This window comes from Entelurus aequoreus, linkage group LG10, assembly GCF_033978785.1.
Source record: "Entelurus aequoreus isolate RoL-2023_Sb linkage group LG10, RoL_Eaeq_v1.1, whole genome shotgun sequence".
NCBI classification, from domain to species: Eukaryota; Metazoa; Chordata; class Actinopteri; order Syngnathiformes; family Syngnathidae; genus Entelurus; species Entelurus aequoreus.
This window is the reverse complement of record NC_084740.1, coordinates 35154859-35166926: the sequence shown is the minus strand read 5'-3', so window position 1 is coordinate 35166926 and position 12068 is coordinate 35154859. Positions and strand designations below refer to the sequence as shown.

The 12068-nt window shown below is 39.1% G+C and overlaps 1 protein-coding gene across 1 annotated transcript in view; it reads left to right on the top strand.

The window, feature by feature from the left end:
- Positions 1 to 11134, top strand: part of si:dkey-182i3.10 (zinc finger protein 845) — a 48006-nt gene extending 36872 nt beyond the window's left edge. The window contains exons 16-17 of the mRNA XM_062061875.1: positions 7254 to 7907; positions 10005 to 11134. Of these exons, the coding sequence (XP_061917859.1) occupies positions 7254 to 7907; positions 10005 to 10271 (921 nt within the window). The 3' untranslated portion in view covers positions 10272 to 11134. The remainder of the gene's footprint in view (positions 1 to 7253; positions 7908 to 10004) is intronic.
- Positions 11135 to 12068: the final 934 nt, after the last annotated feature.

Below are 12068 nucleotides of genomic sequence, written 5' to 3'. Positions count from 1 at the left end.
CACTTTTCCACTTTGTATCAGTCCATCTTAGATGAGCTCAGGCCCAGCGAAGTCGACGGCGTTTCTGGGTGTTGTTGATAGACGGTTTTCGCCTTGCATAGGAGAGTTTTAACTTGCACTTACAGATGTAGCGACCAACTGTAGTTACTGACAGTGTGTTTCTGAAGTGTTCCTGAGCCCATGTGGTGATATCCTTTACACACTGATGTCGCTTGTTGATGCAGTACAGCCTGAGGGATCGAAGGTCACGGGCTTAGCTGCTCTCCAGATTCTCTGAACCCTTTGACGGACCGTAGATGGTAAAATCCCTAAATTCCTTGCAATAGCTGGTTGAGAAAGGTTTTTCTTAAACTGTTCAACAATTAGCTCACGCATTTGTTGACAAAGTGGTGACCCTCGCCCCATCCTTGTTTGTGAATGACTGAGAATTTCATGGAATCTACTTTTATACCCAATCATGGCACCCACCTGTTCCCAATTTGCCTGTTCACCTGTGGGATGTTCCAAATAAGTGTTTGATGAACATTCCTCAACTTTATCAGTATTTATTGCCACCTTTCCCAACTTCTTTGTCACGTGTTGCTGGCATCAAATTCTAAAGTTAATGATTATTTGCAAATAAAAAAATGTTTATCAGTTTGAACATCAAATATGTTGTCTTTGTAGCATATTCAACTGAATATGGGTTGAAAAGGATTTGCAAATCATTGTATTCCATTTATATTTACATCTAACACAATTTCCCAACTCATATGGAAACGGGGTTTGTACTTTCATAGTGCTTTTCTACCTTCAAGGTACTCAAAGCGCTTTGACACTATTTCCACATTCACCCATTCACACACACATTCACACACTGATGGCGGGAGCTGCCATGCAAGGCCCTAACCACAACCCATCAGGAGCAAGGGTGAAGTGTCTTGCTCAAGGACACAACGGACGTGGCGAGGTTGGTAGAAGGTGGGGATCGAACCAGGAACCCTCAGGTTGCTGGCACAGCCACTCTCCCAACCTCGCCACGCCGTCCCGTAAATAGCATAATTACCATCTCTAGTAATTGCTGCCTGCGTACCCTGGGCGGCTAAGAATTAAATATATCATGGCAATCTTGAATCCCACTGGCAAGAACACTAGAACATACACAACCGCCAACACAAAATAACAGCACAACAAACACACAGTGTGCCAGACAAAGAGCAACTTTCTGTAAGCAAGTGTCTCCTGGGGAACTCAACAGTGTAAAAACATGCCATTTTTACTTTCAATCTTACATTTGTAATGATTAAAGGCCTACCGTAGCTCAGGGTCACTGTTTTAGTTGCTGGTAGAATATTTAAGACATTTAGTAATATGCTTAATACGTCATTTTAAATGTCTCACCCTGACTCTACCTCCAGCAGCCCCCAGTTAAAATGAATGTGAGACCCTTGCTCTAAACTCTCACAGTTAATAAATGCATTCAATTTTACACATTAATAACCACATGGACACAGTATTTTATGTCAAACCACATCAAGGCACGACCCCGCTGGGAAAATCTGCAGTAATTTGACTTGTTCAACAGCACCCTCTGCTGGATTTGTAGCCAAAATACTTTTTCCCCTGGAGATGGCGCCATTAAACCACTTTCTATTCATCCATCCATCCATTTTCTTCCGCTTGTCCCTTTTTTGGGGTCGCTGGGGGTGCTGAGCCTATCTCTTCAAATTGCCATAAAACAAATTATTACCTCCACTAGCACCTTATGTATCATTGCTGTTGGTTTTGTCTGTCAGTTAGTTAGTTCACAAAATACCTTCAAAAGTTATGGACGGATTTTTGTCCAACTTTCAGGAAATGTCAGAAATGGAATAAAGAACAAGACATTTTAGGGCTGATTGGGATAATTTCTACTAGGTTAATTACAGTGTTTCCCATAAACTGCCAAGATACCTGTGGGGGCGTGGCTATGGACGTGGTCACCATGACATCATCGAGTAATTTGCACAATTTACTACAATGATATGATTTTCTCTGAAAAGGCTCAAAAAATGTATACTTACTAATTAATAATAACAGTTTTGTTTTAAACGGACATCCATCCATCCATCCATCCATCCATCCATCCATCCATCCATCCATCCATTTTACAATATAATTACAACACTTTATGTACATATTTATATACAGATTTGAACAATAAGTTATTCACTGAAATCTATTAATTGTGGTTCCTACAAAAAATATATCTTATAAAATATAAAAGCTAAAATGTCTCTTAAAGACCCCTTTAATTAGTGCATACTAAATAATTTAACTTTAGCCTACTACTACAACCATATTATTTACCAGCAACATAAAGTGAAACAGAGGCAGAGGTGTCCTGCCACAGTCAGTAACAAATAAACAGAAAACAGTAGTGGTGGTAGATAGACACAGAGCTTCATCAAACATCTGATCCACTGAACAAAGCGCTCCAAAAATCTTGAACTTTAGACTGCCATCAGTTTTACTCCCTACACTTAACCATGTGTTTCCTACTGCCTGCAGACTTTGCACCCTTTGTTGTATACACATGTTGTGTTTCTAATATAAATACATTTAATAAAGTCAAATACAAATAAGGCAACAAGAGAAGTATCCTACACTTCTCTTTTTTAAGTAAATCTGAACAGCCGATATGGGCATCTACATCAACTATATGATTTGCCTGAGAAGCTGAAGAGGACAAAAAAAAAAAAAAAAAATGTTATTTTTTTTAAAAAAAAATTAAATTTTTTTTTTTAATTTTATTTTATTTGTGGCGGACATAATTCTTTCGTGGCGGGCCGCCACAAATAAATGAATGTGTGGGAATTACTGTTAATTACGTTTACAATATGCGTTTCAACTTGTCTGTTTGTTTCTGCGGCCCCACCGACACCCACAGAGACAAAGAGAGTGGATGACTGATAAGAGGCTTCACTCAGTTTCTTTCTTTCTGTTATAGATAGCTCAGAATGTTATGACCACATTATGATCAAAAATGGGATTAGTAACAAGTGATTACATTTTGGGGGTAATCCTGATCACCATCTGAGACATCAGGACTACTCTTAAGAGTGTAGGTCTGCACTCTCTTTTTACTATTTGAATCAGAAAGGAGAAGGGGCATGAATGCCTAGCTGGGAATGTGCGCAGATGTACTTTATATTGTAATCTTGATTTATTATAATGCATTATTCATAAATACTGTATATCAAATAAATCTATGCCCACTTCATCCACCCATTGATGGAGGGCAGTTTTGTAAAAACATGGGCTTTGCTCTGCCAACTATCAGTCGGTCAGCTACAGACGTGGAAGCTGTAAGTTTAGTCATTTTGTGTGTCAGCGAATATGCTATCCTAGTATGAGGAGTATAATGTGACTGTAACAGGCATGTGTTTTTCCGTCTATAGTCTGAAATCCGTTTTTTTATCTCTGTAAAAAAGTTTTTTTTAAATTTCCGTTTTTGTTCGTTTTTTCCGACCAACAATATGTGTTAAAATCTTGATCCGTTTCTTTGCCGTATCTGCCAACAACTACGGTTTTCCCGTAATGAGTACGTTTTTTATTAATCCAGTGGTAAAAACTGTGGGTTTCCATTAAAAATTATTAACTTAAAAATCGAAGCTACGTAGCGAAGCAACTCCACAGGCAAAGGACAAAATATATGGGAAACATCAATGATGATTGGTTGGTTTACGTATAAGAACATCCATGGTTGGTTGGTTGGTTTACTATGATGAGTCACGTATTGGTTAAGATTAGGGCAAAACATTAGGGACAGGCCAATCAGAGGCAAGATAGGGCAGGTCATCGAACCAGGAAGGGAAATCACAACAGACATCCCAAATGACAACAAGAGAGTCGTAGAAGAGAAGAGGGAATATTCAAGTGGGTGATTTATATATTAAAAAAACTAGTGGAAGATGGCAGAAGGATCTCTTAGTTAGATTTTTCTTTTAGCGATGTAGACGACGTCCAGGAAACCCACAATGCGTCTACTTGGCCACATTTGGACAAATGTATGTGTCTGCATAAAACAATGCTCAAAACATTCATTTTAGTTGTTTACCATGTAAGCCCAAATCAAAACTGCTATCGACATGGAATACACATTTAAGAACACACATGATTGTGGCAGACATGTAATGACTTTTCCTACAGTATAGCCCAGGGGTGGGCAATTCATTTTCACCGGGGGCCGCATAAGCAACCCGAGCACTGCTGGAGGGCCACACGACAATATTTCAATTAAATTTTGCTCAATATTATTTTTGATATACCGTAAGATAAATAATAATGATGATAATAATAATAATAATTAATAATAATAATAATTTTAATTTAACCTAACTTAACTTTATACAAAAGCAGATTGCTTTTGATGGTCACTTTATCCTGCATTATCCAACATTTTTCCCCATCAGATTTGGACAACCATCTGTTGTTAAAAATAGTTTTTAATCATATTTATTTTATATTGTTTTTTATATTGGTTTTATATGTAATTGTTTTTTCTTTTTATTCAGTCATTGGTGGAGCTAAGGATAATATTTGAATATTGTTTGTAATATTGTTGTGCAGCACTTTGGAAACATTTTGTTGTTTAAATGTGCTATATAAATAAAGTGGATTGGATTGTCACACCTGCCAGCTTGTCCCAACACACATTTACCTCTGTGAACAAGTCATTACCTGTGGTTGTCTCTTTAATTGACTGCATCAGAGCTCTCATCCAAAGTTAGCGAAAAACAGTCAATGTCTCCGGGCATTATCAGCGCAACAAAGTCCAATAAGCACTCCTTAATAAACTCTCCGTCAGAAAACGCCTTACTTTTTCTGGCGCTTTTGTGAGAAATGACGAAACTTGTCCTGACGGCTGCATCTCTGGGGGTGTGAAATATGGCAAAAAATCCTTGTTGGGTTTGCAGTTTTACCATCAACGCATCAGCCTCCCTTGCGCGCGCTTCATCAGACACATTCCGGTATTTTCCCTCGTGTTTCTTCGTGTAGTGGCGATTAAAATGATATTTAAACACAGCAACCTGTGTACCACACATTAAGCACACGGCTTTACCATTAATTTATGTAAAGAAATACTTGGCAGTCCATGTCTTGTTGGAAACACGCCATTCCTCATCAACTTTTCTTTTTTTAGCGTCTCATCACTTGTCTCTATGCACCTTCACTCACAGGTTCCCCCCGGACATACGGCATAAATAACACATTTCAAAATAAAAGCAGCACAGTTGTATTGCGCGCACGACATAGATGTTTTTTAAACTTTATTTTGTAATTTGTAATTGCGCCGTTCAATTCACTCACAATCGCACACGCGTATACGTCCACACGGAAGTAATACAAATAACGCTTTTCAAAACAAAAGCAGCACCGTTGTATTGCACACTCGACATAGATACTTTTTGAAATTTATTTTGTAATTTATGATTGGCCTCACGCGGGCCGGACAGGGATGCGCAAAGGGCCGGATGCGGCCCGCGGGCCGTACAATGCCCAGGTCTGGTATAGCCTGTCTAAATGCTAACTTTCATTTTCACTGGTGTTTTAGAACAAGACAGTAGCTAATTTGACATTGAGTAGTTGAATCATTTTGAAACATAAACATGACTGCAATATATTTATTTCATGCTATAAATCACAAATGGCTATTCAGATAAAGGAAGTTAGCTAATAGAATAAACATTGTTTGCACTCTTTATGATTTTTGCATTTGGAGCAGTTAGAAGTGGAGAGGGAGTCGAAGAGACAGAAATTGGCTATAAAATCAAAAGCGGAATCCACTAAAGCAAAAACAAAAAGGAAAATGCAAGCTGCTCAGAAATTTGCCAGGAAGGCTCATGTCAGAGCCATCAAAGCAAAAATGCCAAAGTAATGTGTAAATAACTAGATGGTTTTTTTTTAAATGTTTTATGCCCTATTTGTCAAAACCCTGTTTTTGTGGCAAAAAAGGGCTATATTTTCCCTGAAAAAATTAAGTGGAATATTTAATGTGAAGTAATTGGAGCCTTAAATGGGTCAATATTTCATAACAACATTGATTTGAATTCATTATTACTGTGTTTTTGAGCAATGACAGTGTAAAAAAAGGGCCCACTACAATTATTTGTGTTCCAAAAGAATCTCACTCATAAAAGTGTTTAAAAAGATCATACTTTTTTAAATTATTCTTACTTTCAACACTTAAGTCTCTCGATCAGGGGTGTCAAGTTCAATTTAATTGAGGGCCACATCCCAATTATGGCTGCTTGTAATAGTGAATAATATCTGAATAAAAATGTATAATCGCCTCATGATATTATTACACAATTGTCTATGCAGGGCCGCTTGTAATAGTGAATAATATCCGAATAGAAATGTATATTTGACTCATGATATTATTACACAATTGTCTATGCATTTCAATATTACATTTTTACGTACAAATTGATGGATAACTTGCTTTGAAATCATTAGTCAAGGTGACAGATATTTAAGTATTTATTTGTATTTTTACAAAAAAAAGTATATAATTGTATATAAAACATTTGTTGTCCAAATGGAAAAACTAATATATTTAGTAAGACGATAAAGTACTTTATTTACGCAAATTCCAGGCTGCATAAAATTATGTGGTGGGCCCCCGGACTTTGAGTTTAACACCTGCGTTCGAGATCAACTTCAGATTTATCCGTCGATAATACATTTTTCATAATTTTTTCATGTTTTATTCACTTTTTGTCAAAGAAAACTGTTTTTTTTATGTGGCAAACACACAAAATATGCAATATTTCCCCCACAAAATGTTTTGCAAATTGGAATATTGCCTTGAATAAAGCAATAATTCATAACATTGATTTGGATTTATTGTTATTATTTTTTGAGCAATGACAGCTATAAGGGGAAAAAACTGCCAGCATGGCGGCTTTGTGTTGTTAGTCAACTTTTTGTTGTTAAATTTCACCTGTTTGCCCTTTTTACTTGAAAAACTTTTTTTTTTGTATATTTAGAATACCCTAATTAGCTGTGGGCTGCAAAGGGCCTCCGGGCCACACATTGGACACCCCATGGCGTAGGGCTTACTGAAAGCACTTTTAAACTACTATATTTCCAGAATCAAATACACTAGTGTAGAGCCTCTGACAAAAATTAAAATGACTGCCTAAACAGAGTGTAATAAGGGACCTTTAAGGTGTGCAGTATGATACACATAAGCTGTACAAGGCTGTGACCACCTTCTCTCCACTCAGCAGGAAGATGCAAGTACTGCTGGACACACGAGAACATCCAAACGTGCAGTCAGAGCGCGCCGACGCGTGTGCAGACGTGGCCTCACATACAGCTGCCAGTTCTGCCAAAAGAGCTTCAGCATAAACGGCAACTTGCAGCGCCACCTGCGCATCCACACGGGGGCGAAACCGTTCAGCTGCGACACCTGCGGCAAAAGCTTCAACCAGTCGGACACGTTGAAAAGTCACCAGAGGATCCACACGGGCGAGCGGCCCTTCGTCTGCAACACCTGCGGAAAGACCTTCATCCAGAAGAGCGCCCTGAGAACGCACCAGAAGCTGACCCACGTCACAGACAAGACGCAGGCCTGCGTGGCGTGCGGCGCCGCCATGTCCTGCGTCGACTTGCTGGACGTCCACCTAGACACGCACCACGCCAGCGTCCCGTGCGAGTGCGTTCTCTGTGGCCGACACTTGGGCTCCGTCATGGAGCTTCGCTCGCATCAGCAAGGCCACATGATGGACAAGCTGCACACCTGCGGCCTCTGCGGGAAGAGCTTCAAGTCGCCAAGTTACTTAAAGAGTCACCTGAAGATGCACTGCGGCGAGAAGCCTTTCTCCTGCAACATCTGCCTACGCTCCTTCACGCAGAATAGCAGCCTCAAGTTACATAAGGTAGATTCTCATTTTTTGCCATTCTTCTCAAGCATGGATCAAACATGGAATATATGTGGTCAGTTTGGATCTGTAGTGTTTCTTAAACATTGTTTGGCTGCGAGCGCCTCCTACAGGCCCTCCAAAAAATACCTGTTTCTCAGCTGTGGTCCGTAGTTGTAATACACGTTTCCACCACTTGTGGCAGTAATGACAATATCAAACAAACAGAAAAAGTCTGGAGCTAATGGTGTGCATACTTGCCAACCCTCCCGATTTTCCCGGGAGACTCCCGAATTTCAGTGCCCCTCCCGAAAATCTCCCGGGGCATCCATTCTCCCGAATTTCTCCCGATTTTCCAACCAGACATCAATATTGGGTGCGTGCCTTTAACGTCCTCTATAACCTGTCGTTACGTCCGCTTTTCCTCCATACAAACAGCGTCACATAATATATGCGGTTTGTACACGCACTTAAGTGAACGCAAGGCATACTTGATCAACAGCCATACAGGTCACACTGAGGGTGGTCGTATAAACAACTTTAACACTAATACTAATAATACTAATATGCGCCACACTGTGAACCCACACCAAACAAGAATGACAAACATTTCGGGAGAACATCCGCACCGTAACACAACATAAACACAACAGAACAAATACCCAAAACCCATTGCAGCACGAAGTCTTCCGGGACGCTACAATATACACCCCCGGTAAATGTCCAACAATACATCGTATATGGCTGATTTAGTGTGACAAAAACTAATCAGAAGTGATAACAAATGAATATTATAGAAGCGGAAATAATTGATTACATTCAGAGTAGCCATCTTTCAAACCAACTCGGGGTTGGTGAGAATGCTCCGACTTACCGAGTTGGAAATCCGATCTTCGAGGGGCGTACAGTTATAATTCTCACTAGGAACTTGGAAGATTCCAACTTCCTAGTACAAATGGAACGCACCATAAAGTCATAGAAAAGTTTCTTAAGCGCAATTTACGACTGAAAGGTGAAGCTGTATTTACATTTGCACTTGAGTTTTACTGACAGTTTAAGAAACATATCATTACTATTTATTATGAATATATAAATTATTTATTTTAGCACTGCGAAATCCATCCATCCATCCATTTTCTACCGCTTGTCCCCCCGCACTGCGAAATGTATGTAAATTATTTTTTAATCAGTTTTGAGTCCTTTTTTCTGCAGTATATAGGATTATTGATTTTGTAATCAGCCTTAGCTAAGCCTTGATGATAACACTTGTGATTAAAACGTGATTTTGTATCATTTGGCAAGGCTCATCATGTTCAACTGTAGTAATAGGTTAGCTATAATAATTAAATATGATTTAAATAAAAGTATGATTATTTCATTGTTAATATTTGAGTGGGCCCCGGGCCCCTCTGTACAGTAAAAGTTGGGCCCTGAGTTCCAAAAGGTTAGGGACCCCTGATCTATTATACATTATCGGTTATAAAAGTGGAATTTACCAACTTCACCACCAGGCAGAGCAATTTCAAGACACATTGAAGGATTGAAGACCAGTTCTTGACCTTGTTTTTTTTTGGGTTTTTTTTGGAAGATATTCTAATCCTGGGCTGTCCAAACATTGTCGCATAATGGGCTGAATAATAAAAAGTCAAAGCATGCAGCGGCCATTTTGATATTTATTTATTTTTGTCAACAACAAAAAAAGGGAAATAAATGCTAATTTACAATAATAATCGCCATCTTGGCTTCATAGCAGACGTGAAGTGACTATCAAACACTTCCAAATTTGAAAAAGGGAGAAGATATCAGTCACTCACTCAACCAATAATAATAATTGATTTGGGACAGCGTTACACTGTCAAAATGAGTGCACTTAACTAAATACACAGTATATAGTGTATACTTATTGAGGTAAGTTGACACAGTGCAAGATTTCTTTTATTTACAGTGCATCCAGAAGGTAAAATTCTATACACAATATCCCATAATGACAATGTGAACACTTTTTTTTTTAGAGTTTTTTGCAAATCTATTAAAAATAAAAAAAACTAAGAAATCTCTTGTCCGTAAGTAAAAAAGGAAGTAACTAAACCCACTTTTGTTCCATGTCCCTTGCAGGCGGTGCACACGGGAGAGAAACCCTTCGGCTGCAACACGTGCGACAAGCGCTTCAGCAGCCTGGGCAACCGGAACCGCCACCTGCGCATCCACACGGGCGAGAAACCGTACAGCTGCAACACGTGCGGCCGCCGCTTCAACCAGAGCAACAGCCTGAAGGCACATCAACAGATCCACACGGGCCAGAAGCCATTCATTTGTGACAAGTGCGGCAAGGTCTTCGCCTACATGAGGAACCTGAGGGACCACAAGTGCTTCTACGTGTGACCCCGCCTACGCTCTCTGCAAAGGTTATCAAACAACTTGTGCAGAAATGACTTAATCGTCACCTTTTTTAATGATTGTTATACCAAAAGACCTTCTGGTGCTGTTGGGAATGTCCAAAAACTAGGATAGCTGGGCCTAAAGCTATGATGGTTTTAATTGAATGTATGACTAACTAGTACTACTACTATAGTTTTGCTTGTGTGCAATTCAAGAAGTGTCCATGTTTCACACAGCATGGAGCCCTGTAGAACCCCAACGGACTTTGCATTGCCTCTGGGTAATGCATTGTTGTTAAGTAGTAAAGAAGGTGAAGGTGTGAAGTGATTTAAAACCCCTTTTTCATTGTTCCTGTAACATGTGTTGCAGTGTGAAGCGCAAGCTGCCGTGACAGCACAACAACAAGAAGTCACTTTAGTGCTGGATGTATTGATAATTCCACATCCAGTATTTTCTTCCCTAATTGGTTTATCCACAGCTGACCGGACACTGATGTGGATGCTGCAGCTCTCATCCTGCGCAGTACATCCTCACCACTGAATGGAAATATGGACCGCTGCTCTCATTGTTCTTTCCACCATCGATCGTCAGTCTAGTGTTAGCCTCCACCCAGGGATCACTGTGTCCGTCTGAGCTCCAGCTTTTTTGATATATTTTATGTCAATCTGGAATTTTACTTTTTAGCTTTTCGAGTCATAACCAGTAAAGCAGAGGGAAGAATGAGGCCGTGGGTTCGCTCCATCAGGTCCAGATCAGTTCAGGTAAGACATTTGAGGACATTTCACTTTTGCCTTTGTGCATTAAAATACATGAATGGATCCATTGGTTAAAGTATTCATAGAAAAACTAAAGATTGTCAATAGAAATCATGTCTGAGCCCCTTTTTATGTGCAGTGTTTGCTCGATTATCGCGGGGGTTACATTTCAAACCGTTGTGGTAAAATACATTCCTGCTATTTAGTTAGATTTTTATGGATATTAGATTAGATAAACCCCCACACAGCTTTCACACACTCTTATAAACACTTTCTATGTTCCTCAAACTGAAGCTTTAATAGGTATAAGTCGCAACATACTCACTGGTACTTCAAAGTCTACGATGTTATATAGTGGGGCGTAGCACCAAATTCTGGGCCCCCATCTGACCCTACACCCAAAGTAGAAACTCCATACACACACACTTGGTCTTTTTACATGCACTTAAAATCTAATTATTACATGAGTCTGGTTGAAACCAGCTTTTTGAAACAAAATTAAGTTTTTGACTTTTTTTAAATTATATTACCGTATCTATATACAGTACTACATATCTAAATGAACCCCAAACAATTCAATATAAAGTGTCTAGAATATTAATTTCAAGAATCATACAACCTGTCATTCACTTTAATATGGTTATAAAAATGTGTCAAGTTTTCCTTCTATGTAAAGCAGAGATTGGCTGACACATAATTTTCTCATCAGTAGATAATAACAATTATAGTACATCATTATTATAACTATAGTGCACTTCCTGGGAGTTAAGTCTCCTCCTGTCTTTAAAAAACTACCGTCGGCTCTGTTTCTAGCTTTAATCGAATGTCTTTGAACGCACCACAGTTTTCAGCAATGAGATGCTAAAGTCAAACGTGTACATAAATAGATTTATTGTATTTTTACTTTTTTTCCCATTGCCTTATCCTTGTTATAAAGTGCCGGTGCTGTGTGTTAATGCTTAAAGGTGAGTTTTAATGACGTTCGACCGCTATCCAGGTGGAAGGGACCATGTTTTTGTTAGGGGGGTGTTGTCGGTAAATTTAA